This window comes from Coregonus lavaretus (assembly GCF_964263955.1).
Source record: "Coregonus lavaretus genome assembly, chromosome: 40".
Classification (NCBI taxonomy): Eukaryota; Metazoa; Chordata; class Actinopteri; order Salmoniformes; family Salmonidae; genus Coregonus; species Coregonus lavaretus.
In genome coordinates this window covers 8,795,371-8,823,076 of record NC_140027.1, presented here as the reverse complement: position 1 = coordinate 8,823,076, position 27,706 = coordinate 8,795,371, and the positions used below count along the sequence as shown (strand labels likewise).

Here is a 27,706-nt window from a genome sequence, read left to right as displayed (position 1 = left end):
TGTGGTATCACTTGCAAGGCACAGCTGAGAATGAATTGAAATAATTTGCAAATAATTATCTTTTGTATTTCACTGGACTGATGGTACCTGCATCTGATGGTCAGTCTCAGCAGAGGGAGAGAGCAGCAGAGGGTCTGCCTCATGTTCCCTGCCCTCTCCTTTCCTCTGGTGAGACTGACCAGAGAGCGGGGACACAGTCTTCCACCTAATGGCGAAACTCGAGTCATGCTACATTATTTCTGCCTCATGCACAAATTCGTGATGTTCGTGATGTTCCCATACATAAAAATGTATGCACACATGACTAAGTCGCTTTGGATAAAAGCGTCTGCTAAATGGCATATTATTTTATTATTATTCTTCTTATGACCAGAGAAATTGTTAAAAAAAATACAATAAAAAAAGGCCTATCGATACACTTGGCTACTCATTCATTGCAACTGCAGTGCTGGTTGTAGCGCGAATAGAATTAGGGAGAAGCGTGTTGAATGAAAACAGTGTTGACAGTGCTGAATAAAACCTTCAACATGAACTCACTCATAAACACAGCAGCTACTTGCTGTATTATTTGACAGTCTCTCTTTGGTCATGGTTTTTAAAAGTTATGAAATCTCACGTAGGCTAGTATCAAACTTTGCTGTGGGGTCGTGGAAACTGTAGGCACTGTGATTTCAGCTATCCAATTGGCCATCTCTCTTGGTCCGCAGGGTAGGCAGAGTTTGTCCCGTCAGACAAATTAAATGGTTCAAAATGGGAACACTTTGTCTACCCGACGCGCAGGGCTTCTGAATCAAGTGCACCTACCGCCAACAGCACAACACTAATACCAAAACAAATTGGAGCGCAAGGCTTTATCATTGGCTTTTCTACAGAAATGTTTGGTGATCGACTAGGAATGCCTTGCGATCGACAGGTTGGTGACTACTGCTTTAAATGTATGTCAAGGAACAATTAGGTCTCTGAAGTGATGGATGAGAATGACACACCTTCAGACCTTTGTCACTGATTGACAGATTTCCATAACCCTGTCAGTCATTACAACTTAATTATACTACTGTTAAGAAACGCAATAGTATGTGTCAATGGCTGCACCCACCTCCAAGTGCCTCTGCCGTTCAGCAACCATTCTCTCATCTCGGTTTCCAAAGAGTTTTTTGGGAGGGAATTCTAAAGCTGCAAGCTGGTATGGAAGGAGGTCATTAAGATCATGCCAATTATATTACTATTATCTACAACAGGCGAGGACATGTAGTATATGGTAATTCCTAGTTCATCAAATTATTTTACCTCGGGGTATTTCATCTTGAGAGTTTTGTGCATTTCCCGAAAGCGGCTGTACCTCCTGAAGACGGTCCATGTTTCTTCCATTACAGTGATCTAAAGAGAGAGGAAAATAATACTGAGTACAAGGCTGATACAACTAACTCGTTGAATAATGCCAGAATTAAAAATGGAGAACTAAGTAAGTAGTATGATATGGACCGGTCAGACATGTATGCAAGACCAGAGACCGCAAAGCGATGATCCTGGATCTTGAGAGATACTTAACAAGAGATGCTTACCTTAATTTCAAACTCAAAGTGCTCATCTTTCCCTTGCCCTCGGAGAACGTAGCGAGGAATGCTAATTTTAACAGGGTCCTTTAGGCAGTCAGAGTTGTTCCCAAGAGGGACAGAGACAAATCGCTGCTGGGAAAAACATGGGTGGAAAGAAAGGAAAATGGGAGAGAGAGAGAAACATGGACAGGAAGGTGTAGTCTTATTTATATGACAGCAGTGAACAGGTACGAAACAGAACAGCTAGATACAACCAGGCAACACAAAGGCTTATACAGAACACAATCTTTATTTTTTGTTAAAACAATTAACCATCTTTTATTAACATTATTGCAGTGATCATAGTCACAAGTCATATTGTACGTCAGACATTCTTCATATTACGCTTCACACATATTCCTAAAAATCATATTGCACATTACAATTCGCCATATGATGAATATGCGTAAACGTATTGAAGAACATATTGAAGAAAACAATTTCACCAGCCATAAGTGATTGATGTGAGCATTCATGTAAGAACAGAGAGGGAGAGCTAAGCTGACTAAACGAAAGGACACCATATTCCCTGTAGTGGGAAAGAAAATCTATGAAATATCCAATTAACTACACCAATACAAAACAATTAGGTTTGTGAGTAAAACTGTTCTTAAAGTGACAATGAAGGCTTGACTATGATTTGATTAAGGTGTACCACCACAGTGGCAGTATGTTAAGAAGAGAAGCATTAAAATATACTATAAAATACTTTAAAATCAATAGCAGCCATTGGAGTTAGACCTTTAACATTTTGTATTTGATCTGTATTCATAATATTGAAATGTATTTTCTTATAACACAATGTTCATGAGGATCCTTTAGATAAGTTTCAATAAAATTTTACATTGACATTGTGGACATACACTAACAATTACAAAAGGCATGGTTCCCATGTTACAAGAATAATGTTTTTTTTGGATATGATTTTCAACTAATCAAACAAATAATTTAAACAGTCTTAAATACACATCGGAAGTGGTAGGACGGTGCCGTCATGCTCAAACAAAATAAGATTTACAAGTGAAATCTTCACTATAATGTTGCTAAACTCTTGTAGTATGCAAACCCTAACACTATCAGTCTAGCTAGCTGATTATTATACTCAGAACTGCAGTTGGCTGACAATACTGAATGTAGCTGGCTAGCCAACTCACCATGGCTTTCTTGCTCAAGTGCAATGCTGACTGAAAACAAGAAGAGTTCAGCAGGATGGCACAGTCATTTCACTTCCGGGCTGCAGTGGCAGTTAAGCTCCTTTCCTTTTATTACCTATTAGCATTACATCATTTGATGACCTGGAAGCACATCCTTAAATCAGGTTGACAGATGATTGATTAGGATTGCTGCATCCGAGGTAGAGCTGAAAGTTAATTTCCAGGAATCAGCTGGGGGCCTGCAATCAGAAGGTAGAGGGACAATGGCTAAGCCTTTCCTGGTCTTTCTTTTGGTCTCAATCTGCCCTTTGTGAGTCATGGAGAATAAGATGTCAAGCACCATACATCTGTCGCTGTGTCTCACAAGCACACATCGGATGTCTGAGCGTCTGCGCAGCTCTACTCCCTGAAACTGGGGTTGGATGGGAACCAGAGTTGAGCCTCGAGGTACCGGGTGGAACACGGCATCCTCTTGCACCAGGCCTATGTGGTTGTCGGTGAGAAAGAGCTGGCAAAGGACGACTTGGCGCGAGGTGGAATAGTTTTCCACCTTGATGGAAGTGTAGAGAAGAAGGTGTATGTTAGCCAAGGAGGGCCTGTTAGGTCCTTCCATGTTGCCGTGCAGGATGTAGAGCAGGTCAGCCATGACCCTCTTAAAGCGCGAGGTAACACAGAGGCCACTATCCAGCAGGAGGTCTGGAACGTGGGACCTCCAGTCCAGAGAGAGGCGCAAGAGGTCTCCACGAAGCAAGGGGTAGGCTCCTGGGCCTTCCCGAACCTCTGACGGGGCAAGGATCTTCAGCAGGGTACAGCATAGCTCCTGGGTAAGCGCTTTGCTGTGGGTGAAGATGACCAAGATGGTGTCTTCAGTGGAACCCAGGAGTCGTACATGCTGCCCAGCAAAGCTCACTTGGATCTCCTTGATGTGCAAGAGACTGAAGTGGTGAAAAACTGCCAAAGGCTGGTTGTTACCCAAACCAGTACCAGCGGAGACTGCATAGAGGTCGGTTTCAGATAACAGTAAGCAACTTGGTTGTGGTGTAGGCTGTTTGCAATTGGCAATGCTTAGCCAGTAGATACCCAAAAGGTGGTGGGAAGAGGCAGCGATTTTAGGCGTCACACAGTACAAACGATGCATCATCTTCTGAAGAGGAAGAGACTGTAATTCCGAAAGGCATATGGGAAACTCCACGAGCGTCTGACAATAAACTACAGGCTTCCCGTCTTTGTATGTAGTCACAGAGCCTTTAGGCCATAATGAAATGTCAGGAATTGCAGACTCATTACCTTTCTCGGGTACATTGAAAAGGCAATTGCCTGTCAAATTGGCAAAATGAACTTTATTCTGCCTTAAGTCGGGTTTCATTGAAGGTTCAAGCTGCTTTTTCTGAACAAGTGGAATATCTTTTGTTACTATGGTCATGTACTGAGAGAATGTACTATTCAATGCTGAAGTTTCTCCTGCTCGAACCTGCCGAATGATATCACGTGTACTCTGCAGATATCGTCCAGCGTCGTTGTAAACTCCAGACAGCTTGCCTGCCAAGTATCCAAGGACGTAACTCTGTTTGGCTCCCAGTTCGTTGGTTAGTAGATCCGGTTCTGAAGTTACCAGATTACTCTGCACCTGCCCGTTTACAGACTCTTTAGGGATCTTGTTGAGACCAAAGTAGCCCTTGATGGTGATTTGTCTCTTTGAGCTTAGTCTCAGTATGGGGACTTCAGAATTTATCACAGTTGCAGTGTCGTTACTTGTCTTGCTTGTGTTCTGAACTTGGTCTTTGGTTCCTTCCACAGAGTCAAACTGTGAGAGAGTGTGCAACAGTGGGTTCTCTGTTCTGGTTTCTCTGGACTGAGAATATGATAGACTTTTGGTCTTGTCATCAACAATGTAGCAACTCAAATTGGTTTCTTCCTCATCTGGCCTACAATGGCTGTTATTTCCATCTTCACTGGCTATGGTGTTTGTAGACCTAAATCTCCAGTCCTTGGTTTTAAATTCACAGCCATTGTTCTCGCTCTCTGCTTGGTCAACCTTCCCCTTCACTCCCACCTGCCACAATTTAGCTTTTTCACCCTCTTTATAAGGCACTCTGTCCTTTTCTGCCAAGACTTTGGTTTCCCTTTCTGGGTTGCCGATTTGATCTAACTCAGAGTGGTCTTTGACGCTGCCTTCTTCTGAACTTGTTGTATGCCCTTCCAGGTGAGTGCTTGTCTCAAGTCCTGGGACGTACAGGAAGCTACGCCACAGCAAGGGCATGGAGTCTTTCTGTGTGGACAAGGGGGGATTCCATGACTATAACTTCAAACCAGAGATCAAAGCTCTGAATTATAGTCTTTCAAGTATTCATTCTCACCCCAGTAAATTAAGGTCTTCCTCCACCAAGTGTAAAAATCCAGATGTGATTGAAATAAAATCCAGATGAGCAAGATTACAATTGAAAAGGGAATTAAAGAGATTGATGCTTGTTATGGAGCATGAATACAAAAGTACACACCCCAGGCTTCCATGCAACCTTGACCTTCCCTTTTTGCTTACAAAACCAGATATCAACCCTGTTTGGCTGGACATTTCTTCTTATCCTGTTTTACACTTAGGTTGGCCTACTCTGTCAGCGACTGGTTTCCTTTAGCCAATTCAGTATCTTATTCAATTTCCTGCTTCTTTGTGATTGTGTGGATTCTTCTAGTCAATATCCCCATAAACAGCTATATTCTTATGTTTTTGCCATTTCTTTATAAAGACCTCAAAGGTTCTTGGTTTAGGAATCTTCTATGTTTATCAGATACAAATTTGGGATTCCTGTAAAATAGGATGTTCCCTAAAGCACCTTTTACAAACGGCATGCCTCTTTTCATAGTTGGTGTGGTGGTTAGTGAAGATTCAGCATGATTGCCACTCAAGTTAAATTAATGTTTAAAAATGTCCGGTTAGTTTCTTCATCTCCAACCAAAAAATGTAAAACTCAAGCCTTACCTCATATTTCAATTTCCTAGGGTTGACACGGTTTTGCAGCTTGTCATCATCCTGTAATGAATAAGACCACACTTCTAAGCAATGACAAACAATTCCTAAAAAGATACAATGTAATGTCAAATTCATCTCAAACTAAAATTGCATATGCTGTGACAAATGGACAACTTTGCCATCAGGCAAGCAGAGTTCCTCTCATATTGGGGAAAAGAAAAGCAAACCAGGCAAAACATCATCCACATACAAACAAATTAGAGAAAGGTTGGAAAAACACCCCACTTGATTGGTCCATGTAACCTCTATAGAGAATAATCAGAAATGCATGCCGATTATAGTCCATTCTGTATACCCTGTGTCGAGGACCTGTGTTTACCTCATCTGTTAATCTAACATTCATTAACTTCTTTGTCCTCCTGTAGGATGAAGAACTTCATATAATTGCTATTTTTCGAAGGCACAATTTCCAAATTGGGGTTCCTTTATTATGCTCCGATTGTATGGGAGGCTACAGTAACTATGTCTTTATGAGTTTGAACATCAAGAATCTATTCTTGAGATTGAGAAATATCACTATCTTAATATTGCATATGCTCTGTACGGAGAATGCAAACAAAACAATGTGTCACTGATGCTTACCTGCGGAGATTCAGATGAAAGTGCGAGCTCAATGTTTTGTTCACCATTAAGGAGGTTCAGCTTCTGTAACCTTCTCTTAACCTCCTCCTCAATGTATGCATTTATCCTGTCAACGGATAAGGACATTTATTAGATACTCAAAATCTACAATGGCCAGATCAACCCTAGGGTCCAAAAATAATGCATCTTTATCATGATCATCTGGTAGTAACTTTGACATCTACATTTAATCATTCTCCACCTACAACAGATTTGCCTACAACAGATTTGCCTGTGCTGTTTCTGGCTATCATTGTGAATATTGCAAAAGGATTTGACACATACAGTGCCTTCAGAAAGTATTCACACCCATTTACATTCTCCACATTTTGTGTTACAAAGTGGGATTAAAATGGATTTGTATTTTTTTTGTCAATGATCTACACAAAATGTCAAAGTGGAAGAAAAATTCTAACAGTTGTAAAAAATTAAAATTAATAAAAGTAAACATATCTCTTGATTAGATAAGTATTCAACCCCCTGAGCCAATAAATGTTATAATCACAATTACAGCTGTGAGTCTTTCTGGATAAGTCTAAGAGCTTTCCACACCTGGATTGTGCAACATTTGCCCATTATTCTTTTCAAAAGTCTTCAAGCTCTGTCAAATTGGTTGTTGATCATTGCTAGACACTCATTTTCAGGTCTTACCATATATTTTCAATCAGATTTAAGTCAAAACTAACTCTGCCACTCAGGAACATTCACTGTCTTCCTGGTACTGTAAGCAACTCCAGTGTAGATTTGGCCTTGTGTTTTAGATTATTGTCCTGCTGAAAGGTGAATTCATCTCCCAGTGTTTGGTGGAAAGCCGACAACCAGGTTTTCTTCTAGGATTTTGCCTGTGCTTAGCTCCATTCCATTTATTTTTTATCCTGGAAAAACTCCTCAGTCCTTAACTATTACAAGCACACCCATAACATGATGCAGCCACCACTATGCTTGAAAATATGGAGAGTGATACTCAGTAATGTGTTGTATTGGACTTGCCCCAAACATAACACTTTGTATTCTGGACAAAAGGTTAATTGCTTTGCCGCATTTTTTGTAGTATTACTTTACTGCCTGTTTTGGAATATTTTTTTATTCTGTACAGGCTTCCTTCTTTTCACTGTCAATTAGGTTAGTTGTGGAGTAACTACAACGTTGTTAATCCATTCTATTTTCTCCTATCACAGCCATTAAACTCTGTAACCATTTTAACGTCACCACTGGCCTCATGGTGAAATCCCTGAGCGGTTTCCTTCCTTTCCGGCAACTGAGTTAGGAAGGACGGCTGTAACTTTGTAGTGACTGGGTGTATTGATCCACCATCCAAAGTATAATTAATAACTTCACCATGCTCAAAGGGATATTCAATGTCTGCTTTTCTTTCATGTATTTTTTATCTACCAATAGGTGCCCTTCTTTGCGAGGCATTGGAAAACTTCCCTGGTCTTTGTGGTTGAATCTGTGTTTGAAATTCACTGCTCGACTGAGGGACCATACAGATAAATGTATGTATGGGTACAGAGATGAGGTAGTCATAAAAAAAAAACTTTTAAATATTATTGCTCACAGAGTGAGTACATGCAACTTATTATGTGACTTGTTAAGCAAATTTTTAGTCCTGAACTCATTTAGGCTTGCCATAATTTTGAAAAACATAATTCCATGTGGTATTGTGTGTAGGCCAGTGACAAAAAAAAAAATCTCTATTTAATCCATTTTAAATTCAGGCCGAAACAACAAAATGTGGAAAAAGTCAAGGGGTGTGAATACTTTCTGAAGGCACTGTACCTGTCATCTGCGATAGGCAGCACTGGGGGTAGGTTCTGGATTGGGCTGACAGGGGGGGGGCTGAGGCCGGTCTTTTCATCGCCGCTCCCAGTGTGATTCCTTCCACTTCCCTCAGTCTTACTGATCCTCTGCTTCAGCTTTTGGATCTCTCGCTCCACCCTGAGGATATGGAGAGAAGATGGAGAGTTGTCATGTGTCTATCGGCCCAAAGAGTCATGATAAATACACTCATTCCACAAAAACTATTAGTACAATATCATTATAAAAAGGCAGAGGTACTTACAGTGGGGAGAATAAGTATTTCATACACTGCCGATTTTGCAGGTTTTCCTACTTACAAAGCATGTAAAGGTCTGTAATTTTTATCATAGGTACACTTCAACTGTGAGAGACGGAATCTAAAACAAAAATCCAGAAAATCACATTGTATGATTTTTAAGTAATTAATTTGCATTTTATTGCATGACATAAGTATTTGATCACCTACCAACCAGCAAGAATTCCGTCTCTCACAGACCTGTTTGTTTTTCTTTAAGAAGCCCTCCTGTTCTCCACTCATTACCTGTATTAACTGCACCTGTTTGAACTCGTTACCTGTATAAAAGACACCTGTCCACACACTCAATCAAACAGACTCCAACCTCTCCACAATGGCCAAGACCAGAGAGCTGTGTAAGGACATCAGGGATACAATTGTAGACCTGCACAAGGCTGGGATGGGCTACAGGACAATAGACAAGCAGCTTGGTGAGAAGGCAACAACTGTTGGCGCAATTATTAGAAAATGGAAGAAGTTCAAGATGACGGTCAATCACTCTCTGTCTAGGGCTCCATGCAAGATCTCACCTCGTGGGGCATCAATGATCATGAGGAAGGTGAGGGATCAGCCCAGAACTACACGGCAGGACCTGGTCAATGACCTGAAGAGAGCTGGGACCACAGTCTCAAAGAAAACCATTAGTAACACACTACGCCGTCATGGATTAAAATCCTGCAGCGCACGCAAGGTCCCCCTGCTCAAGCCAGCGCATGTCCAGGCCCGTCTGAAGTTTGCCAATGACCATCTGGATGATCCAGAGGAGGAATGGGAGAAGGTCATGTGGTCTGATGAGACAAAAATAGAGCTTTTTGGTCTAAACTCCACTCGCCGTGTTTGGAGGAAGAAGAAGGATGAGTACAACCCCAAGAACACCATCCCAACTGTGAAGCATGGAGGTGGAAACATCATTCTTTGGTGTTGCTTTTCTGCAAAGGGGACAGGACGACTGCACCGTATTGAGGGGAGGATGGATGGGGCCATGTATCGCGAGATCTTGGCCAACAACCTCCTTCCCTCAGTAAGAGCATTGAAGATGGGTCGTGGCTGGGTCTTCCAGCATGACAACGACCCGAAACACACAGCCAGGGCAACTAAGGAGTGGCTCCGTAAGAAGCATCTCAAGGTCCTGGAGTGGCCTAGCCAGTCTCCAGACCTGAACCCAATAGAAAATCTTTGGAGGGAGCTGAAAGTCCGTATTGCCCAGCGACAGCCCCGAAACCTGAAGGATCTGGAGAAGGTCTGTATGGAGGAGTGGCCCAAAATCCCTGCTGCAGTGTGTGCAAACCTGGTCAAGACCTACAAGAAACGTATGATCTCTGTAATTGCAAACAAAGGTTTCTGTACCAAATATTAAGTTCTGCTTTTCTGATGTATCAAATACTTATGTCATGCAATAAAATGCAAATTAATTACTTAAAAATCATACAATGTGACTTTCTGGATTTTTGTTTTAGAGTCCGTCTCTCACAGTTGATGTGTACCTATGATAAAAAAAGACCTCTACATGCTTAGTAAGTAGGAAAACCTGCAAAATCGGCAGTGTATCAAATACTTGTTCTCCCCACTGTATGTCCATAATCATAATACCAATTGAGAAACACCCTTTTAGACAGGAGGGATTGACCAATGTGACAATACCGTCATCACTCATCGACGACACTCATTTACCATCTCATCATCTATCATCTCTTGAAACTTTGACATCAGCTTATCTACATTTCCCATAATTATGTGGACAGCAATGGGTCTACCACACACCTTCCACTAGAGGACAAATGTTTTACTATTCATTGATTCTACAGATGTATCTGTAGTGACAGTAAATAACAAGAGTGATCACCTCTCCTGGTCGAGTTCCCGCGCGGGCCCCAGAATGGAGGCCTTGCGCCTGGATTCCTCACTCTCAGGGTCCAGCGAGACACTGCGCTTCAGCGCTGACTGCCTTCTCTCCAGGCGTGCCACCGCCTGCTCCAGGGCCTCATGCTGCTGCTTCTCCCGCGACTCCAGGATCTCCTTCTCCTTGCGCCGCACTTTCTCCTCCTGGCGTGCCACGTTGGCCGTGAACTCGTATGTCTCCTGCAGCTGCTGAAGCTGCTCGGCACTGGCGCGGTGTGAGGTAAGGCGCTCCTCCTTCTCCTCAAGTTCCTTCTCCACCTGGTACAGGGTGTTGTCTAGTCCCAGGGAGATGTTGGAAATGCTGCCAGCACCAGAGAAGCATCCGAGTTTCAGCAGCTCCTCCGCCCTCTGCCTTTCCTCGGCCACCGCCGGCAGGAGGCTGTCTGTTAAGCTGGCTAGCCGGCGCTCCTTGAAGAGGAGGCGCTGCTCGGCCTGGTGCATCCGCTGCTCCTCCTGGGAGAGTTCCGAGGCGTCCTGCGCCCCCTTCTCCTGGGTCTCTCGCAGCTGTCGCTGACGCTCCTTGTGGGTGTGGACCAGGAGGGCCAGGGCAGCGCGCTCTGACGCCACCTCCTTCTCCAGGCACTCCTTCTGCTGCCGGAGCCCCTCCTCCAACTGACCCAGCTCCTCCACCTGCGCTGCCTTGAAGTCCGTGTAACGGACCTGGGCGGCGCGCCCGGCCACCTCGCCCATTCCGTTGCAGTCGGAGCGCCCGCTGGTCTCCTTGGCGCGGAGCAGCGCCTCGCGGATCTCTGCCAGGGCACGGCGCTCCTCGTCCAGGCGCCGGGTGTCCTCGCGGGTCAGCAGGGCGGCCGCCGCCTCATGGCGCTCCCTCAGCTGCTCTTCCAGGCGCCCCACCAGGCCTAGCTGCTCCATCTCGCGCTCCTCCAGCCTCCGCCTCTCTGCCTCCAGCCGCACCCCCTGCTCCACATGCTCCCGCTTCAGCCGCTCCAGCTCGCGGAAGATCTCCGCCTGCTCGGCACGCTCTGCCGCCTCACTATGGCGGCGCGCCTCCTCGTCCTGTGTCTTCTCATCCTCGCGCTCCTCCTGCTGCTGCTTCCGCCGCTGGCGCCTCTGTAGCTCCGGCTCCAGGGTCTCGCGGTGGCGCTCCTCCTCAAAGCGCTGCTTCTCAGCCAGGAGGTCGCGCAGGCGACTCTCGATGTCCTGGCTGCGGCAACGGAGGGTCTCCTCCTGGCGGCGGATGCGCTGCTGCACCTGCTCCGACTCCTTGCGCTGGGACTCTACCTCCTGTTGCAGGCGCTCCAGCTCCGCCTTCTCGCACTTCTGCCTCTCTTCCATCTCCTTAATCAGCCTCCTGCACCCCCAACCAAATACAGACAAATCATGAAACACTATGCAATTCGCCAAAAAACATACATAGCAAACAAGGCATTTTTTTGTACGATTGCTATTAACAATAACAAGAGTCTCCAATAAATAATGTGATCTCAGCATATTTGCTTTTAAAGCACACCGTTCCTACAATGTGGTGCATTACAGGTGACTAGTGAGTAAACATTGTTGGACTTTTTTTTTATAGTCAAAATGTTTGTGTGTGTGTGTCTCCCCTCGCACCTTTTGTGTTCCAGCTTCTCCAGCTCTTCCCGTTGCTGTCTCTCAAATTCCAACCTAGGCAAGTACACCAATAGCATTTAGCTGGCTTAATAACAATGACAGCGAGACTGGACTCACACACACAGCACATAACAGTATTACTCAACGAGACGGCATGATCACAGAAATGAAGGCTGCAATTGGCACATGGAATGACTGAAGAGCTTCATACAAGGCAATGGATGTCAAAGCTTGATGTCATCATTATGCGCCAAAACAGTGATTGAAGCAAGCGGGGCGACGTGCAAAATCATTATAAAAACAAGACGATGATGGCTTATGTTCAAACAACGGTGGTGGTGGCTGGACAAAGTGAAAAAGATGTGTCATGTTTCACTAGCATTGTTAAAACAAAGCAGTGAACATTGAACACTGGTTGGGTCTACCTGAGATAGATGGGCCCCTTTTCAGTGAAGAGACTGCCGAGGGAGGGTTCAGAGATACATGAGTTACTGTACTTTAAAAATTATACTCAATGAAGAGCAATAGTCACACAAATGAGTTAAAACACAGCAATAACCGTTACCAACGTTCACTAAATACTGGCTGTGTATTCCTCAGAATATCCATGGTTACTCTGGACCTACTAATATAGTTTTTTTTGTTGTCCATGTATGCATACCTACCTAGTAGGTCGTTCTAGGTTTTAAAATATCCAGTTTAGGTCAAAATCGTAGTAAGAGCTATTGCATTACTTGTTGTATTGTACAAAACTGAAATGGAAGACTATGTACTTCCTCCACAAGGGGTGCTGTATAACAACAAAACGAATGCATTCTCTAGCGGCTCTGTACAAGCAAAATGAATCTCTGGCTCAACAGATTTTTGGAGAGTTAGTAATAGAATCAATGAAGGCCATACAGTTTGAGTGATGTGGCATTTGTGACGAGCAGCGTTACCAGCTCACATGATTTCGGCTTGAGTCACAGCAGTTGCAATGTTACACACCCCCCCCCCCCCCACCATTTCGAGCTACACCTGTGCCAACTGCCTAGACCATCATAAACTACCAGTACACTGATGTCTTTGACTGGGCACTGTAACATTGTAATTCAGCAAAGAAAAAAGTGCACTTTCTTTTTTTTTTTTTTCTTTTTTTTTTTACAACTAATCCACTGCTTCAGTCAGTGGTCACGCGGGTGAGCAGTAACGGACCTAAGCGAATGGAGGAAAAGGAGTGCTTCCGAACTGCTGAGAAGGCAGGGGGAACTATGCAGAGGGAGCTGGGGTGAATCGTTCATGCGCTGGAGCATACATCTGACTAATCCCAAACCAGCCCCTACTGCCTACTCCCCATGCACTTCTGAAGATCTGAGAGGAATAGATTACTATAAGAAATATGGGAACAGCTTCACCTTGCCCTCTGATAGACTAGGTGGACTTTTCGCCATATTGCTTACACCCATCCATTCCTCTCAGATCTCCACAAGTGCATAGACAGTAGGGGCTAGGGGCTGATTTGGGATTAGGTGATACATACACCCACATACACTCACCCTGGGTTGTAGAGCATTACTGTGGAGAGGTTCTCACATGATTTGTTGAGATCGGTCATGGACAGACTGAAGGAGGAGAGCAGTCCACTCTGGGAAAGATTACCAACACACAACAAAGGTCAACATGACCATTGACCTCATGATGACTCATTGGTAAGTCGCCTACATCCTACAAGGCTTACAGTAAATGTGCCCTTCCACTAGATGGTTATATCAAATCAAAGTTTATTGTTCGCGTACACAGATCTGCAGATGTTTTCGCAGGTGCAGCGAAATGCTTGGCTACATGAGTAATAAGCTATACCAGTCATGACTTACTTGATTTAAACCCTTAGGGAGCATAGGTCAACCACATATCTAATAATAATAATAATAATCTAATAATTTATTACTAATATCGCAACTAATAAGCTTCTTTAAAAAGCCTTTGGTATTACCTTCCTCTTCTCCCTTAGTTTAGCTGCCTCTTTAGGGTGGTTGAAACGGAACATGTTGGTTCTCCCCAGCAGGATGACAGCACCTATCAAACACAATAGAACTAGAAACATTGAATAAGATAATAAGGAATAAAACTACATAGGGAGGGAAATGCACATGGGTGGGTTTTACTACTGCTAAAATGACTACAGATCAGTAAATGTGGGATTGTGCATTCACAGAACAATCATTGTGTTGGCTGGCTAAAAGCGTGCTAACACTATTTGGAGAGTCCATCTGTAGATGCTCTATGGACTATACACAGATTGTATAAAACATTAGGAAAACCTGTTCTTTCCATGATATATAATAATAATAATATAATAATATGCCATTTAGCAGACGCTTTTATCCAAAGCGACTTACAGTCATGCGTGCATAAATAGTTTTTTTGTGTGTATGGGTGGTCCCGGGGATCGAACCCACTACCTTGGCGTTACAAGCGCCGTGCTCTACCAGCTGAGCTACAGAGGACCACATAGACTGACCAGGTGAATCCAGGTGAAAGCTATGATCCCTTATTGATTTCACCTGTTAAATCCACTGCAATCGGTGTAGATGAAGGGGAGGAGACAGGTTAAAGAAGGATTTTTAAGCCTTGAGACAATTGAGACATGGATTGTGTGTGTGCCATTCAGAGGGTGAATGGGCAAGACAAAATATTTAAGTGCCTTTGAACAGGGTATGGTAGTAGGTGCCAGGCACACCGGTTTGAGTGTGTCAAGAATTGCAACACTGCTGGGTTAACGCTCAACAGTTTCCCGTGTGTATCAACAATGGTCCACCAACCAAAGAACATCCAGCCAACTTGACACAACTGTGGGACGCATTGGAGTCAACATGGGCCAGCATCCCTGTGGAACGCTTTCGACACCTTGTAGAGTCCATACCCCGACGAATTGAGGCTGTTCTGTGGGCAAAAGGGGGACTCAATATTAGGAAGGTGTTCCTAATGTTTTGTACACAAACCATCAGTAACATTTCAACTAACTATTTACTAACCCTAACCCTTATTCTAAACCTAACCTTAGCAAGCAGTTGCTTATCAACAGGTGATAGTAGCCTATGACTATCCAAATAAAGTGCGATCAGAAGCATATACCTTGGTTTAGTGGGGAGGCTTCTGTCACTTGCACTCCATTCACGGAGCACTGGGCCCCATTGAGTGGAACCAGGGTGACAGTGCCGGTCTGGTTCGCAAACATGCAATGTTCACTCTCAAGGTCCAGCCCATGGAGAACTACAGAGAGGAGAGAGGGAGAATGAGAGGGAAACACACTGTGTGTGTGCATTTGCATTATCAATAGTTTCTTTATCCTGATTTATAGCAAAGTCTGACAGCGGATAGAGTATGTAACAGAGGCCACTCACCAATGTCCTGAACAGTCGACGCATCGTCTCGACCAACATACGTCCTGCCCTCCTGGAACAAAAATGAAATCGATATGTAAAGTCCATGTAACTTCTATTTCAGTTTAATAGGGAGTCAAATGAACTTACAGTGCATTCGGAAAGTATTCAGACCCCTTCCCTTTTTCCACATTGTTACATTGCAGCCTTGTTCTAAAAAATTTTTATCTTTATCAATCTACACACAATACCACATAATGACAAAGCGAAAACAGGTTTTCAGAAATTGTTTAAAAAAAAAACAGAAATACCTTATTTACATAAGTATTCAGACCCTTTGCTATGAGACTCTAAATTGAGCTCAGGTACATCCGGTTTCCATTGATCATCCTTGAGATGTTTCTACAACTTGATTGGAGTCCACCTGTGGTAAATTCAATTGATTGGACATGATTTGAAAAGGCACACACCTGTCTATATAAGGTCCCACAGTTGACAGTGCATGTCAGAGCAAAAACCAAGCCATGAGGTCGACGGAATTGTCCGTAGCGCTCCGAGACAGGATTGTGTCGAGGGACAGATCTGGGGAAGGGTACCCAAAAATGTCTGCAGCATTGAAGGTCCCTAAGAACACAGTGGCCTCCATCATTCTTAAATGGAAGAAGTTTGGAACAACCAAGACTCTTCCTAGAGCTGGCCGCCCAGCCAAACTGAGCAATTGGGGGAGAAGGTCAGGGAGGTGACCAAGAACCCAATGGTCACTCTGACAGAGCTCCAGAGTTCCTCTGTGGAGATGGGAGAACCTTCCAGAACGACAACCATCTTTGCAGCACTCCACCAAATCAAGCCTTTATGGTAGAGCGGCCAGATGGAAGCCACTCCTCAGTAAAAGGCACATGACAGCCAGCTTGGAGTTTGCCAAAAGGCACCTAAAGACTGACTATGAGAAACAAGATTGTCTGGTCTGATGAAACCAAGATTGAACTCTTTGGCCTGAATGCCAAGCGCCACATCTGGAGGAAACCTGGCACCATCCCTACGGGGAAACATGGTGGTGGCAGCATCATGCTGTGGGGATCTTTTTCAGCGGCAGGGACTGGGAGACTAGTCAGGATCGAGGGAAAGATTAATGGAGCAAAGTACAGAGAGATCCTTGATGTAAACCTGCTCCAGAGCGCTCAGGACATCAGACTGGGGTGAAGGTTCACCTTCCAACAGGACAACGACCCTAAGCACACTGCCAAGACAACGCAGGAGTGGCTTCGGGACAAGTCTTTGAATGTCCTTGAGTGGCCCAGCCAGAGCACGGACTTGAACCCAATCTAACATCTCTGGAGAGACCTGAAAATAGCTGTGCAGCGATGCTCCCCATCCAACCTGACAGAGCTTGAGAGGATCTGCAGAGAAGAATGGGAGAAACTCCCCAAATACAGGTGTGCAAAGCTTGTAGCGTCATACCCAAGAAGACTCGAGGCTGTAATTGCTGCCAAAAGTTATTCAACAAAGTACTGAATACTTAGGTTAATGTTATATCAGTTATTTATTATTATTATTATTATCATCATATATATATATATATATTTTATTTTTTTACCCGTTTTTGCTTTGTCATTATGAGGTATTGTGTGTAGATTGATGAGGAATTATTATTAATTTTTATCCATTTTAGAATACGGCTGTAACGTAACAAAACATGGAAAAAGTCCAGGGGTCTGAATACTTTCTGAATGCACTGTATGTGAAGCATTCTGAGATTTTTTGTTGTTGTAAAAACTACAAAAAATAATAAAATCAACTGTGACTGACCTTTAGATGGTAGAGGATGATGCCAGTACTTAGGAGGTCGTCGTCGATACCAATTAGATGAGGCAACTCTGAATCGAGGACGACGCCAATTCCCTCTTTCCTCAGGGCAAGGGTTTCTTCCTGTAAAGATCAATGGAAGACAGATATTGTCAATAATTAGAAATTGATTGATGTTTCTGACTTAAAAGTCAATTAAATTTCACAGCTGACTATAATCTAAAAAGGCACATAACCAGAGTGCTTGTGTGAGCTAAAGTGAATTCGACATTTTATAGAAATATATGCCCACTCACCTTGAGAATGTTCTGAGTTTCATTCCACTTGTTAGTCCACTCCTTGGTTAGCTCCAACACCTATGGCAGAAATAGCACAAATATTTTTCTTGAATATCAAAGATCTTTTGGAGAAAAAAAAAAAGGGGGTGCATGTTGTGAGGTCACATCACTACCTTGCTTTAATGCTTGGCTTGTTTATGGATTCAAAGAATAGAACACTAAACTTGCAAAGTATCGATAGCTTCTTTTGTGTAATTGTGTTTATTTTTACTCTAAAAAGGAACCATCCACATGGCCTTACTCTGGCTTCGTTCTGGTGTAGTTTCTCCTCCATGCTCAGAGCGGTGGGTGAATCCAGAAGTGCAATCTGAGAAGGATGAAAACAAACCAACAATCAATACATTATTGAATCACACATCAATACTCCCTAAGTCAGTGAGACCTAGTTAGATTAGATGGGACATTTAAAACACAACAACAAGGTCATAGGCCAGTAGCTGGAAAGGTGGACATGAATGGACTGTTAAATCTCAATAAAACATAATGTACTAGCTATGCATTATAAAATGTGCCCATAAATTAACAATATCATTAACACTTTCACAGTTTTTTACATAACTTGTGTATTGTAGAGCGTTTTTTTAAATGAAATAAATAAACTTCAAGGGCCCGAGAAAATGTTTTAGTGGACAGGATAGTTGAGTTCCAATGCCCTAAACCATCAACACACACAAAACAATTCAGATCAGTGTGACAAATCCACACCTGGTTTCCCTGGACCAGAAGGGCCTTCAGCCGGGCGATTTCGGCCCTGAGCTCTCGGATGAGCTTGACGTTGCAGTCCTCATTGATCGTGGGCTTGTTGATGATGTTCTTAGCGCGGTTGGCATAGCGCAGCGTGCTCAGAGTCTCGCCGTAGTTGACGTCAGCAGGTGAAATGGCTGCCGCAAACGAGAACAAAACATCTTTGAAACATTTGTCGTACTACAAAACACTTTTGCATTTGCCATGTTCTAATGCTGTATCTTTGACTGCAAACATACCACAGATATTTAGCTTATGGCCATTGGCCACACTTAAGCCTCTTATACATAAAGTCAGCCTTAACAAGGGTTTAGAAAGCCATGTTCTCAAATTCTAGCACCAAATACACTGGACTAGGAACCCAGGAATGTCCCTATTGGCGTCCCTATTGTTTAATGGCAGAATATGGATCTGTAGGTAACCGCCCCGTCCCACCCCCCTGGATTCCTTTTCCCCTGAGCTAAAGATCCAAATCACATCCTGCGCATATTAGGGCTATCAGAGCTAAAATTAACTTTGTGATTTTAGTGCACTGTAATTTTAGTGCGTTGAAAATACACTGAAAACATCCTAAATACCTAATCTATACAGCTAAAATCTACAATGCCATGTAAAAACAGTTTCCATCCAATTTGGGACAGATTTAAGTGAATATTCTAAAATACTCAAAGAAAATGTGCGCATTTTCCTGGCAGTGGTGTGTTTCCACCAAACGGACCTGTTGCAGATCAAAATCAGTGTGTTATGCACACAAAATTCACTTTTTCGCTTAAGTTGTCATGTACCAAAGAAAAATCTAAAGTTCAATGCGTTCCCATCGCATTTTCAACTCTACGGATAGTTGTCACAAAAACTGTGGAGTTAAATAGCAAATGTGCCTACTCTGGTCTTGGCACGTGCCTTCTAGCCAACAACAGGATGTGATTATTATGGATAAGAGCGAGAATATTTTTTATTTGTCAAGCAGCAGTCGAGTGTCATGTCACCAGAATCAGACCCTCCACATTTATTGGAAAGGAGCATCAAGCTCATACCGTGCACTTTCACCACCCTGTGAAGTTCATCATAACTTATTTCATCTATAGCCTAATAAACTGCATGGTTTCCTGAGTTGTAGTGGGAGGACCACACACCATGTCATCGCGTGACTCCAAGTTTACTTCGATATGATAGTAATTACTGTAGATCAATATTTGACAATAAAAGGCATTTCCGCCGCCATTTCTCGCATAATACATTTTAGACACAAAGAAAACGAACAATTCTGTCTGCATTTATAAAATTGTACCGAAACTTCCTATTTCCATCAGATGTCGATTATTTTTCCTTCTACGGTATGACTTTACACGCATAAAAACTGTGGATGGAAACGTGGTTAGTGAGGTTAAATAAAAAGTGTGCTTTCTCTGTCTACCTAATTTTGCTAAGTGTTACTTTACACAAAATCAAGACTTCTATATTCTTGTAAATGTTTTTTTGTATGAAGAATCTTAAAAATTACAGCTCAAATTTGGAATTTGCAATGAATAACTAATACATTTCTCTATCGTTTGACAGCCCTAGCACGTTTCTTTACTTTACACACACATTTTATGTAGTCGCCCTCCCTTCACATTTCTCACAGTCTAGCTTGAATGTTAATTCTTCAAAATAGTTAATTCTTCAACCATTTGATCTCAATCAGTTTCATGGGGATATGGCAATTCCACAGTAACAGAATGATGCTGAGACAGACTGTCATTCCGTTACCAAACTTTGCATCTGCACTGTTCAAGAAAATTTGTTTTTGTTCAATTTTATGTGGAAATTGTTCAAAGTAGTCCTTCTGCATAGAGTTGTACGGTTTGTTTAACTTTGCAATCATTGGATTTGGTTTGACATACATTTTAAAATGAAAAATCGGAGTGTCAGCATCACTGTTATTTTGAATTATGTACAATGAGCAAATTTTGGAGCAGATGGTGTTAAACTTTAGCATAGTCTACCTGTGTTTAGTTCAAATCAAACCACATATTTTGCCTAGTGGCACGTGTTGTTGAGTTTTGGCCACATGAAACATTTGACCTTTCGCACAATCATCCTAAAATCTCATAAGAAAGTGTTTTTTTGTCTTATAGTAACGTTATACTATGCAATTAGATGATATTTATTGCAGACATTGATTAAGCTTTGATCCAACTTTATTAAACGAGCACCATTCATTTAATAAATAGCCTGTTCTCTATGAGTAGAGCTGAGACTATGCGTAAAGTACAAAATCCCGCACATGCGCAGAAGCGGCGGGACCTTTATCTGTCGGGAAGACGGGTCCAGAAAAGTTGGAGCCGCAGCCACTCCGTTGTTTTATCCCAGTAAGAAGCGTGGCTGGGCTCAGGATCTGATCTATAGATATATTAATGAGAATCCAGGGTTCCCCTTATACACTGAAGCAGACAGGTAAAACCCAGGGTTCCTAGTCGGGTGTATTTGGGGCTTTTAAAGGGAAGGATTGGAAACATTTGATTAAATGCAAGACATTTCGCATTATTAAGGACTCACTAGCGATCATGATGGTCTTGGAGTTGCCTCCCAGGCTGTCCTTGAGGAGCCACGTTAGCACAGAGTCTCTGTAAGGCACAAACACCTGTTTCTTCTTCAGGTTGGCGTTCACTCCATCCGGGCTCAGGTCCGCTGTACCAAGACAGGGAAACGATTTCAGATCAATCAAACAATAAGAAAATCTAATACTTTCTGTGCTTGATTGAGCTTGCTGGCTTAATAGGTTGCACACCCCGTCAGGCACTTCAGACAGGCTAGAGCAAACACTCAAAGCATTTGAAAGATTTAAAGTAGTATTTGAATCCAGATCAATAGGCAAATCAACAGAGAAACTCAAAACTCTGCATACTCAGTAGAAATAAGTCATTGGAACATTGCTGTGGTTCAAATATTGTAATGGGAAAACGTATTATTATGGCCTGCATATTCAAGCTAAAAGACATTGCCAGATAAGGGGTTTTATTCCATACAACATTTTTTATTATGCGACTTTAATGAATATGTCCTCATATCTGCTGTCTCTGATAACATTGATATAACAGTTGGTATAACAGTTACCCACCTAGAGCGGAGATGACGTTGCCCAGGGTGACCAGTGACTTGTTGATGTTGCCGCCCTCCTTGAGCCGGACTCCCGTGGCACCGGTGGTGTCCGCCCTCTCGCTGCCCGCCAAGTCCACCAGGTGGATTTTACTGATCGTCTCGCAGGGCATCTCCGCGTCAAACTTAGCCTGGAGAGGAGGGAGACAACATGGAAAAACTCTGAAGGATTTCAAAGAAGCTGAAAGGCTAATATTGTTAAGTCTGACGAAGACCTTTGAGTCGAAACTTTGCACTTAAACTGTGGGTGCATTCTACAGTGTGAATGTATAAATTTTTCCTAATACAGATGCTATTAGTGGCAACCCCTTTAAGGGTTAACATGCAGCATATAATGCAGCATCCGGTCCTCCAAAGCCACAGTCCTGCTACTTTTTATTTCTCTCAATCAAGTTAATTGATTGGCTAGGAGTCCACTCACTTGGTAACTAAATCCCTAACTAACAAACAAGGACTACTACACTGCGGCCCTTGTGGACTGGAGTTGTGCATTCCTGGAGTAGCGGTAGCTAGCCTAGCGGTAGCTGTAGTATTGGCTATAGCATTAGCTAGGCCCACCTGGGTGAAGTTGATGGTGAAGATGGCGTGCGAGCGGCTGCTGGTGTCGTTCATGCCCGTGGCGGCCGTGGTGCGGTTGATGTTGCCAGCCTCCATCAGCTCCTCCACGTCGTGGTAGTTCTGCACAAGGTGCTTGGACAGGTCTGGGGTCAGATTGGATTAACACAAGAGTTAATAATACAGAGAGACAGACATCCACTGTTATAATGAGCTTGGGAGCCATCATTCTGGCTGAGACAGGTCTGGGTTCAGATTGGATTAACACAGGGAGTTCATCTACAGACAGACATCCACTGTTATAATGAGCTTAGGAGCCATCGTTCTGCCTTACAGACAGGACTGGGATCAGTCTCAGAATGAAGAGAAAATACAGTATGCAAGACCAAATCATGTCCCTTATGTCTGTATAATAGTATTGATTATGATATAAAAAGTGTAATGTCTTACCTTCCACGTAGGGTCCATCTTTTGGGTGCTCCCTCACCCTCAGGTTGTAGGTTTGGGTGGACTTCCTCCTGAGCAGGTCCCTGACACGTTCATTGTAGATCTCCAGGTAGCTGATGACATTGAGAGGATAAAGAGGTCATTCAGAGGTCATGTTTAGCCTGATGACATCTACCAATTATTATTAAGGGACCCTTTTGTCGTCTCAGGTGATGTCGTCCCTGATGGATGAGGTACGAATTGCTAGAACGTCTACTGATTATGTGCAATCACTTTTATTACATTTTAAAAGTGTTCATTGAGCCACCATTAAAAAGGAAAGATTCACCCATTTTGAATGTTATATTGTTTTTTTTTGCATCTCTGAGTGATGTTTTATCAATTCCCAGGGTCATTTAATGTTTTCATGTGTATCTGAGCTATTGCCGTTCAAGCAGGCAGAAATGCAGCCTGTATAACGAGTTTTGCATCATATGATGCAAACCGCATCACACTGACTGTGACAATTTGTGTTTAGAAAGTTCTATATCTTGAAAACTTGATTGCTGACATGCACAACATTTTGGGATTGTATCAACAGTGGACTAATGAAACAAATACAAAAATATCTTCTTAAGCTTCTTAATTTTTCCAAAGAGGTAAAAACAATTCAAGGAATGACAATGGACTTAGAATTGCAACGGACACAGTTTTCTTACCTGACCTCGGTGCGGAAGGAGGCCTCATCCCAACGAGTCATCCCAGCAATCCGGCTGAACAGACCCTCACATATCCGTGGAATGAGACCAACATCTCCCTGATGAAAAATAAATCCATAGAGCAAACCCTTAATCAAAAGCAGACGATAAGTTGACGATAAGGCTGACAATTGAAACTGTTCAGTGGAGGACTGAGGAAACCTGTTGATATGTTACAGAACAGATCTTAAAATAATCCATTACAGGGAAGACTAAATATCTCATGTTTGGCTTTAGTCTTTCTCCAAAACAGTCCAATACATAAGAGTCCACAGAGAAAACTGACACTATGAACTTTGACTTGTACTTTCCCCTAATCACTCAGACTTGTGAAAGCAAAACAGGACTGTCGGAGCCCTCGTTCGTTACTCTGATATTTGCTTAGGGTCTCCACGACTGATTGAAGTCCCAATAGTCTGATAACAAAAACAACAGCCCAGTTGAGTAGGCAAATGTTGTGGAAACTTCCAGAAATGTCATGAACGGAGTAGACCTGATTCCTTATCTCCATGTCAGAGAGGCATGATTGTTCTACATTATATATTTATATCTGAACATTCCACAACGTTGTGCCCTGCTGAACACAGCCCAGTCTGTGATTTTGGAATCCAGGGCCTGTATTCATAAAGCGTCTCAGAGTAGGAGTGCTGATCTCGGATCAGTTTTGCTTTTTAGATATTTAATAAGATTATATAGACAAGGGGGACCTGATCCTAGATCAGCACTCCTACAAAGGGAATGTTTGTCTCACTGGATTTCCCATCATGGTGTAGGACTTCCCCGAGCCGGTCTGGCCGTAGGCGAAGATGCAGGCGTTGTAGCCTTGGAACGCAGCCTTGAGGACATCTGAGCCCAGGTCTTTGAACACCTGCAAAGAAAGAGCGCAAACATGGGCTTGTTCAATAAGGTGAAATGTTCAGAGCTTTGGCAAATTGGAATGTAATGTAGCTGATATGATTCACAATGACAGGGACTCATTTGTTCCACACAGTACATTTAGATCTGAATGTTCTGTGAAGTTGTGACCGCCTGAACAGGCCCCAGATCTAACTAGCTAAAACAGATCTCACAGTAAGCAGTCAGTGAAAGAAAGAAACTAGCCAATACAATGTCAAAAATATGGAATTTATGCATGCATCATTTTAACACATTTAAAACAGTTAACTCATAGGCTGTGATACTATTGATATTACACTGACATGATACCAGGGGTGAAAGTAAGCCGGTATGGTCCAGGACAGAGAACCGGCAAAATAGATAGTGGGGGTACGCCGTCCCGGTAGAACATGAGCCTATAACAATAATTAAAGCAAAGATTCCAAGAAAACTGTAGGCCATTACACTATTATTGATCATTACCACATTTCACCCACATGAAAAATGAGCAAATGGACTTGAAAACGTGTGGAATACACTCCATAATGCGATGTGGTTCGGCGATAACACATTTTGCAAAGACAGAGATGAGTGGCTGTGAACAAGACGCACGTGGACAGTGGACGCATCAACTCAGGTTACAAGTGTAAGACTAATAAAATGACAATCCCCGAATGTCATTCATTACACTTCTTGGTGTTTTGTTACAGATGTCTCTTTCCATTCATCAAAATGGCGGGGGCACAGCGCACTGTATGGATGCAGGAATTCTTTTAGAGTGGACGAAGCAGGCTTACAGGAGCGTTTTCATCTGATTGTTTGATAGTCAGATGAAAACATCATGACTGGTTATGTGAATGCCACATTAAAAGGTAATACATTCTAATTAAACAACACATCTTTTAGGCCCACAGAGATCTTAACAGGGATTCTATAAGTAATTCTGTTTAGGCCTCCCAAACATGTGTGCAAGTGAGAAGGTACCGTACCAGTAAGAAATGAAATCTACTTTGACCCCTGTATGATGCAATATTATGAATTTTAAAAAAGGTTGCACAACAGTAAGTCATAACTTACGTCAGAAGCTTGTGAGTCAACATGTAGACTAGAGTAGAAAGAAGAGGAAGGGAAGCGCTACTAAGGTACACAATAGTAAATGTTGGTAGACAGAAGGTGCTCTTTGGTCAAAGGGGTGAATTGGTCATCAAAATGAAAGGAGGACCAAGGCACTCTTCATATAATTAATTAAAATGCCTTTATTAGTATGGCATGTTCAATAGAAACAAGATTTAAAAAATAAATAAAATAAATAAAATCTGACGCGTTTCGGCTACATGGCCTTCGTCAGGGAGTGGAGACTAGAGTATCAGCACATTAGCAAACTGTTTTGACTCAATGAACTTCCATCCATGACAAAATGTCCTACAAGTAAAACATACAAATGACCCCTGAACAGAGGCAAATGTAAGCTGCTTTGACTATAATCGGATTTGGACAACAACAACAAAAAGATTTGAGAAAAAACACTTACCTTTTCCTGAGAAACAAAGGTGTTGCTTTTACTGTCAGAGGAGTCATAGGAGAAGTCATAGGTGAAGGTCTTCTTCCTCTCCCTCATGGAATCCCCAGTAATGCCATCTGCCATCTAATGAAATACAACACAATAGGATTAAATATACTGTAAGCACAAAGCTGAGTGCAATCTCAAGATGATGGATGTTCACTGATCATATATTATGACCAAATAATTAAATTATGTATTAAATTAATCTAAATTAACTGATGAAATAGCACTAGTATTAAAAAGTATTCAATAGTCATATTAAAAAACATTTTATGCTAAACATCTGCCAAGTTGAAAGAAATGCAGTCCTAGCTATGGGTACATTGATTATTATTGCAGTAGAAAGCCTGTTTAAAACGTACAATTACCTTCAAGTTTGCAATGGTGGTCTTGTCCCCTTTTATTTCAATTATGTTTTTGGCAGTCAAGTCCTTCTCCCTGTAAAAATCAAAACAGGTTACTACTTCCAAATAATTAAGCTCCCCTTTCTTTGAGCCAAACCAGGATGCGACTGAGACAGTGAACCAATGAAGAAGCATCAGAGTAAGACAAGTATTACTTTCAAGTTGTACCAAATTGCAGTACTTTGTGATTCACAAATTGGACCAACAAGAAAGGTACCCGTTACATTAGCAACAAAAGACAACATAGTAAACACAAATGTACTGTGATTAATTCATCTATAAATCTATAATATTAGGCATTGTTATCTTTGCAGAAGACTACATTCTCTCTAAGATAGGGAGAATGCCCCCAACTGAATCCTCTAAGTTCTTAGTAGCTTATTTGATCACTAAAAGTTGTCTGGAGGAAATGTCTCTTGGTATGTCTCTTCCAAGTCTCTCTGTGGAAGAAGTCAGTTCAAGCTTTTATTATTAGTGGCCTTTCCAGTATGACATACTGTAATAAAATAAAACCGTACTTTCTGGTGCCTAACAGATTACCATCAACACAATGCCAACTGGATCAGGTTATACTCTGAGCGGATCGGTCTAGAAATGTGTGAAAGGTTACTTCCTTCAGAATCCTTCCTTGTTTTTCTACAAGTGCATCTTACTTATTTGGAATCTGTACATCATATTTCACACACCCACATTTAACATAGATGTGCAGAGTAAATGAAAGGGTGGTTGTCTTCTGTCATGTAGCTATGTATGCATCCTATTTACTGTTGGAAATAGTTTGTGAACTAATGCCATGCAATTATTGACAGATGTCAGAAAAGTATTAAGGCATCCCTCCCATAATCCCTGGGTGGCTGCCAATACTAACTCCCAATGCCAGACACAGCAGTTCCTATTCTTCATGTTTGTTTTGTTGGTTAACTTGTCCACCGGCACCTTGCCAGCTGTCTGTTACCTAAAATAATGTTTGTGTGCCAACCTCCAGGCGTTCTTATTGGTGGATTAGCAAGGGGATGTGTGGTGGGCTCGTGCTCCTTTGAGTGGGGTTGGCATTTTAATCCCAAATGCTGTCTCCATTTCAATTTTGGAAGAGACAGTTGTGGCAACGTCAGTGCTTGTTATGACAAATATATTAAGCAGTGTTCTTGCAACACATGGCCAGTCATATGATGCCAGTCAAATTAGTGTATTAAACTGTTACAATAAAGTTCGAAATGGCTACAATGTATCACAATGAGCCAGTGTTCAGTCGGGCGCCTCTCTTCAAAGTAAACAATATAATCATTAGCAACAACAATACCATCATTTGTCCGTTGTAGTTTTTTTTAGCATGTGTTTTGCTTTACTTACCGTCGGTTCATAGGCCTGAGCCGGACAGCCACCCGCACCGATGCCATTGCACATCCCTGTTGTGTCAGCGTCACCTGTTACTAGATCCAGTTATCCTTGAAAGGAACAACCCAATCGTTTTATGTACAAATAAATGTGGCTAGCGCAAACCAGCAGGCTAAACGCGTTTCAGTATCTTGAGTCTGTTTCCAATTTCCTCTGTACCACCCGACCGGTTGCACAGAGACAAGGTTACTTTCAAAAGAAGATCGCTAGCTACTTCGTGTAGCTTTTTCCTCACACCGTGCACCCCTCTGAGACTTGAGCGTGCACCTTATATTAGATTACTACCATTAGCGTCACAGAAAAATGATCAAACTCACGAAGTGTCATCAGCTAGTAAATCACAAAGCTGATACGGGTACTCGGAGAGGACAAAATGCAC

The 27,706-nt window shown here is 42.5% G+C and overlaps 1 protein-coding gene across 1 annotated transcript; it reads right to left on the bottom strand.

The window, feature by feature from the left end:
* Positions 1–1,824: 1,824 nt before the first annotated feature.
* On the bottom strand, positions 1,825–27,663 carry LOC311113654 (kinesin-like protein KIF16B). Its single transcript, XM_084156928.1, has 24 exons — positions 27,283–27,663; positions 25,897–25,966; positions 25,496–25,609; positions 23,840–23,956; positions 23,050–23,147; positions 22,355–22,464; positions 21,908–22,050; positions 21,312–21,480; positions 20,750–20,881; positions 18,173–18,348; positions 17,709–17,774; positions 17,426–17,485; positions 17,133–17,252; positions 15,348–15,399; positions 15,079–15,216; positions 13,937–14,019; positions 13,500–13,588; positions 12,390–12,422; positions 11,965–12,018; positions 10,337–11,704; positions 8,178–8,336; positions 6,360–6,465; positions 5,727–5,777; positions 1,825–5,018 (listed from the first exon to the last, which is right to left on the bottom strand). The coding sequence occupies exons 1-24, from the start codon at positions 27,327–27,329 to the stop codon at positions 2,910–2,912; spliced, it is 5,664 nt and encodes a 1,887-aa protein (XP_084013054.1). The 5' UTR covers positions 27,330–27,663; the 3' UTR covers positions 1,825–2,909.
* Between the last annotated feature and the right edge of the window lie 43 nt (positions 27,664–27,706).

What these genes read in the sequence shown, in the direction of transcription:
- LOC311113654 (XM_084156928.1), bottom strand. Translation starts at nt 27,329, where the DNA reads ATGGCATCGGTGCGGGTGGCTGTCCGGCTCAGGCCTATGAACCGACG. An exon ending in TCACCATCAACTTCACCCAG is followed by an intron (nt 21,481 to 21,907) that starts GTGGGCCTAGCT and finishes CCTCCTCTCCAG; the next exon opens with GCTAAGTTTGACGCGGAGAT. An exon ending in CTAGGAAATTGAAATATGAG is followed by an intron (nt 5,019 to 5,726) that starts GTAAGGCTTGAG and finishes TTGTCCACACAG; the next exon opens with AAAGACTCCATGCCCTTGCT.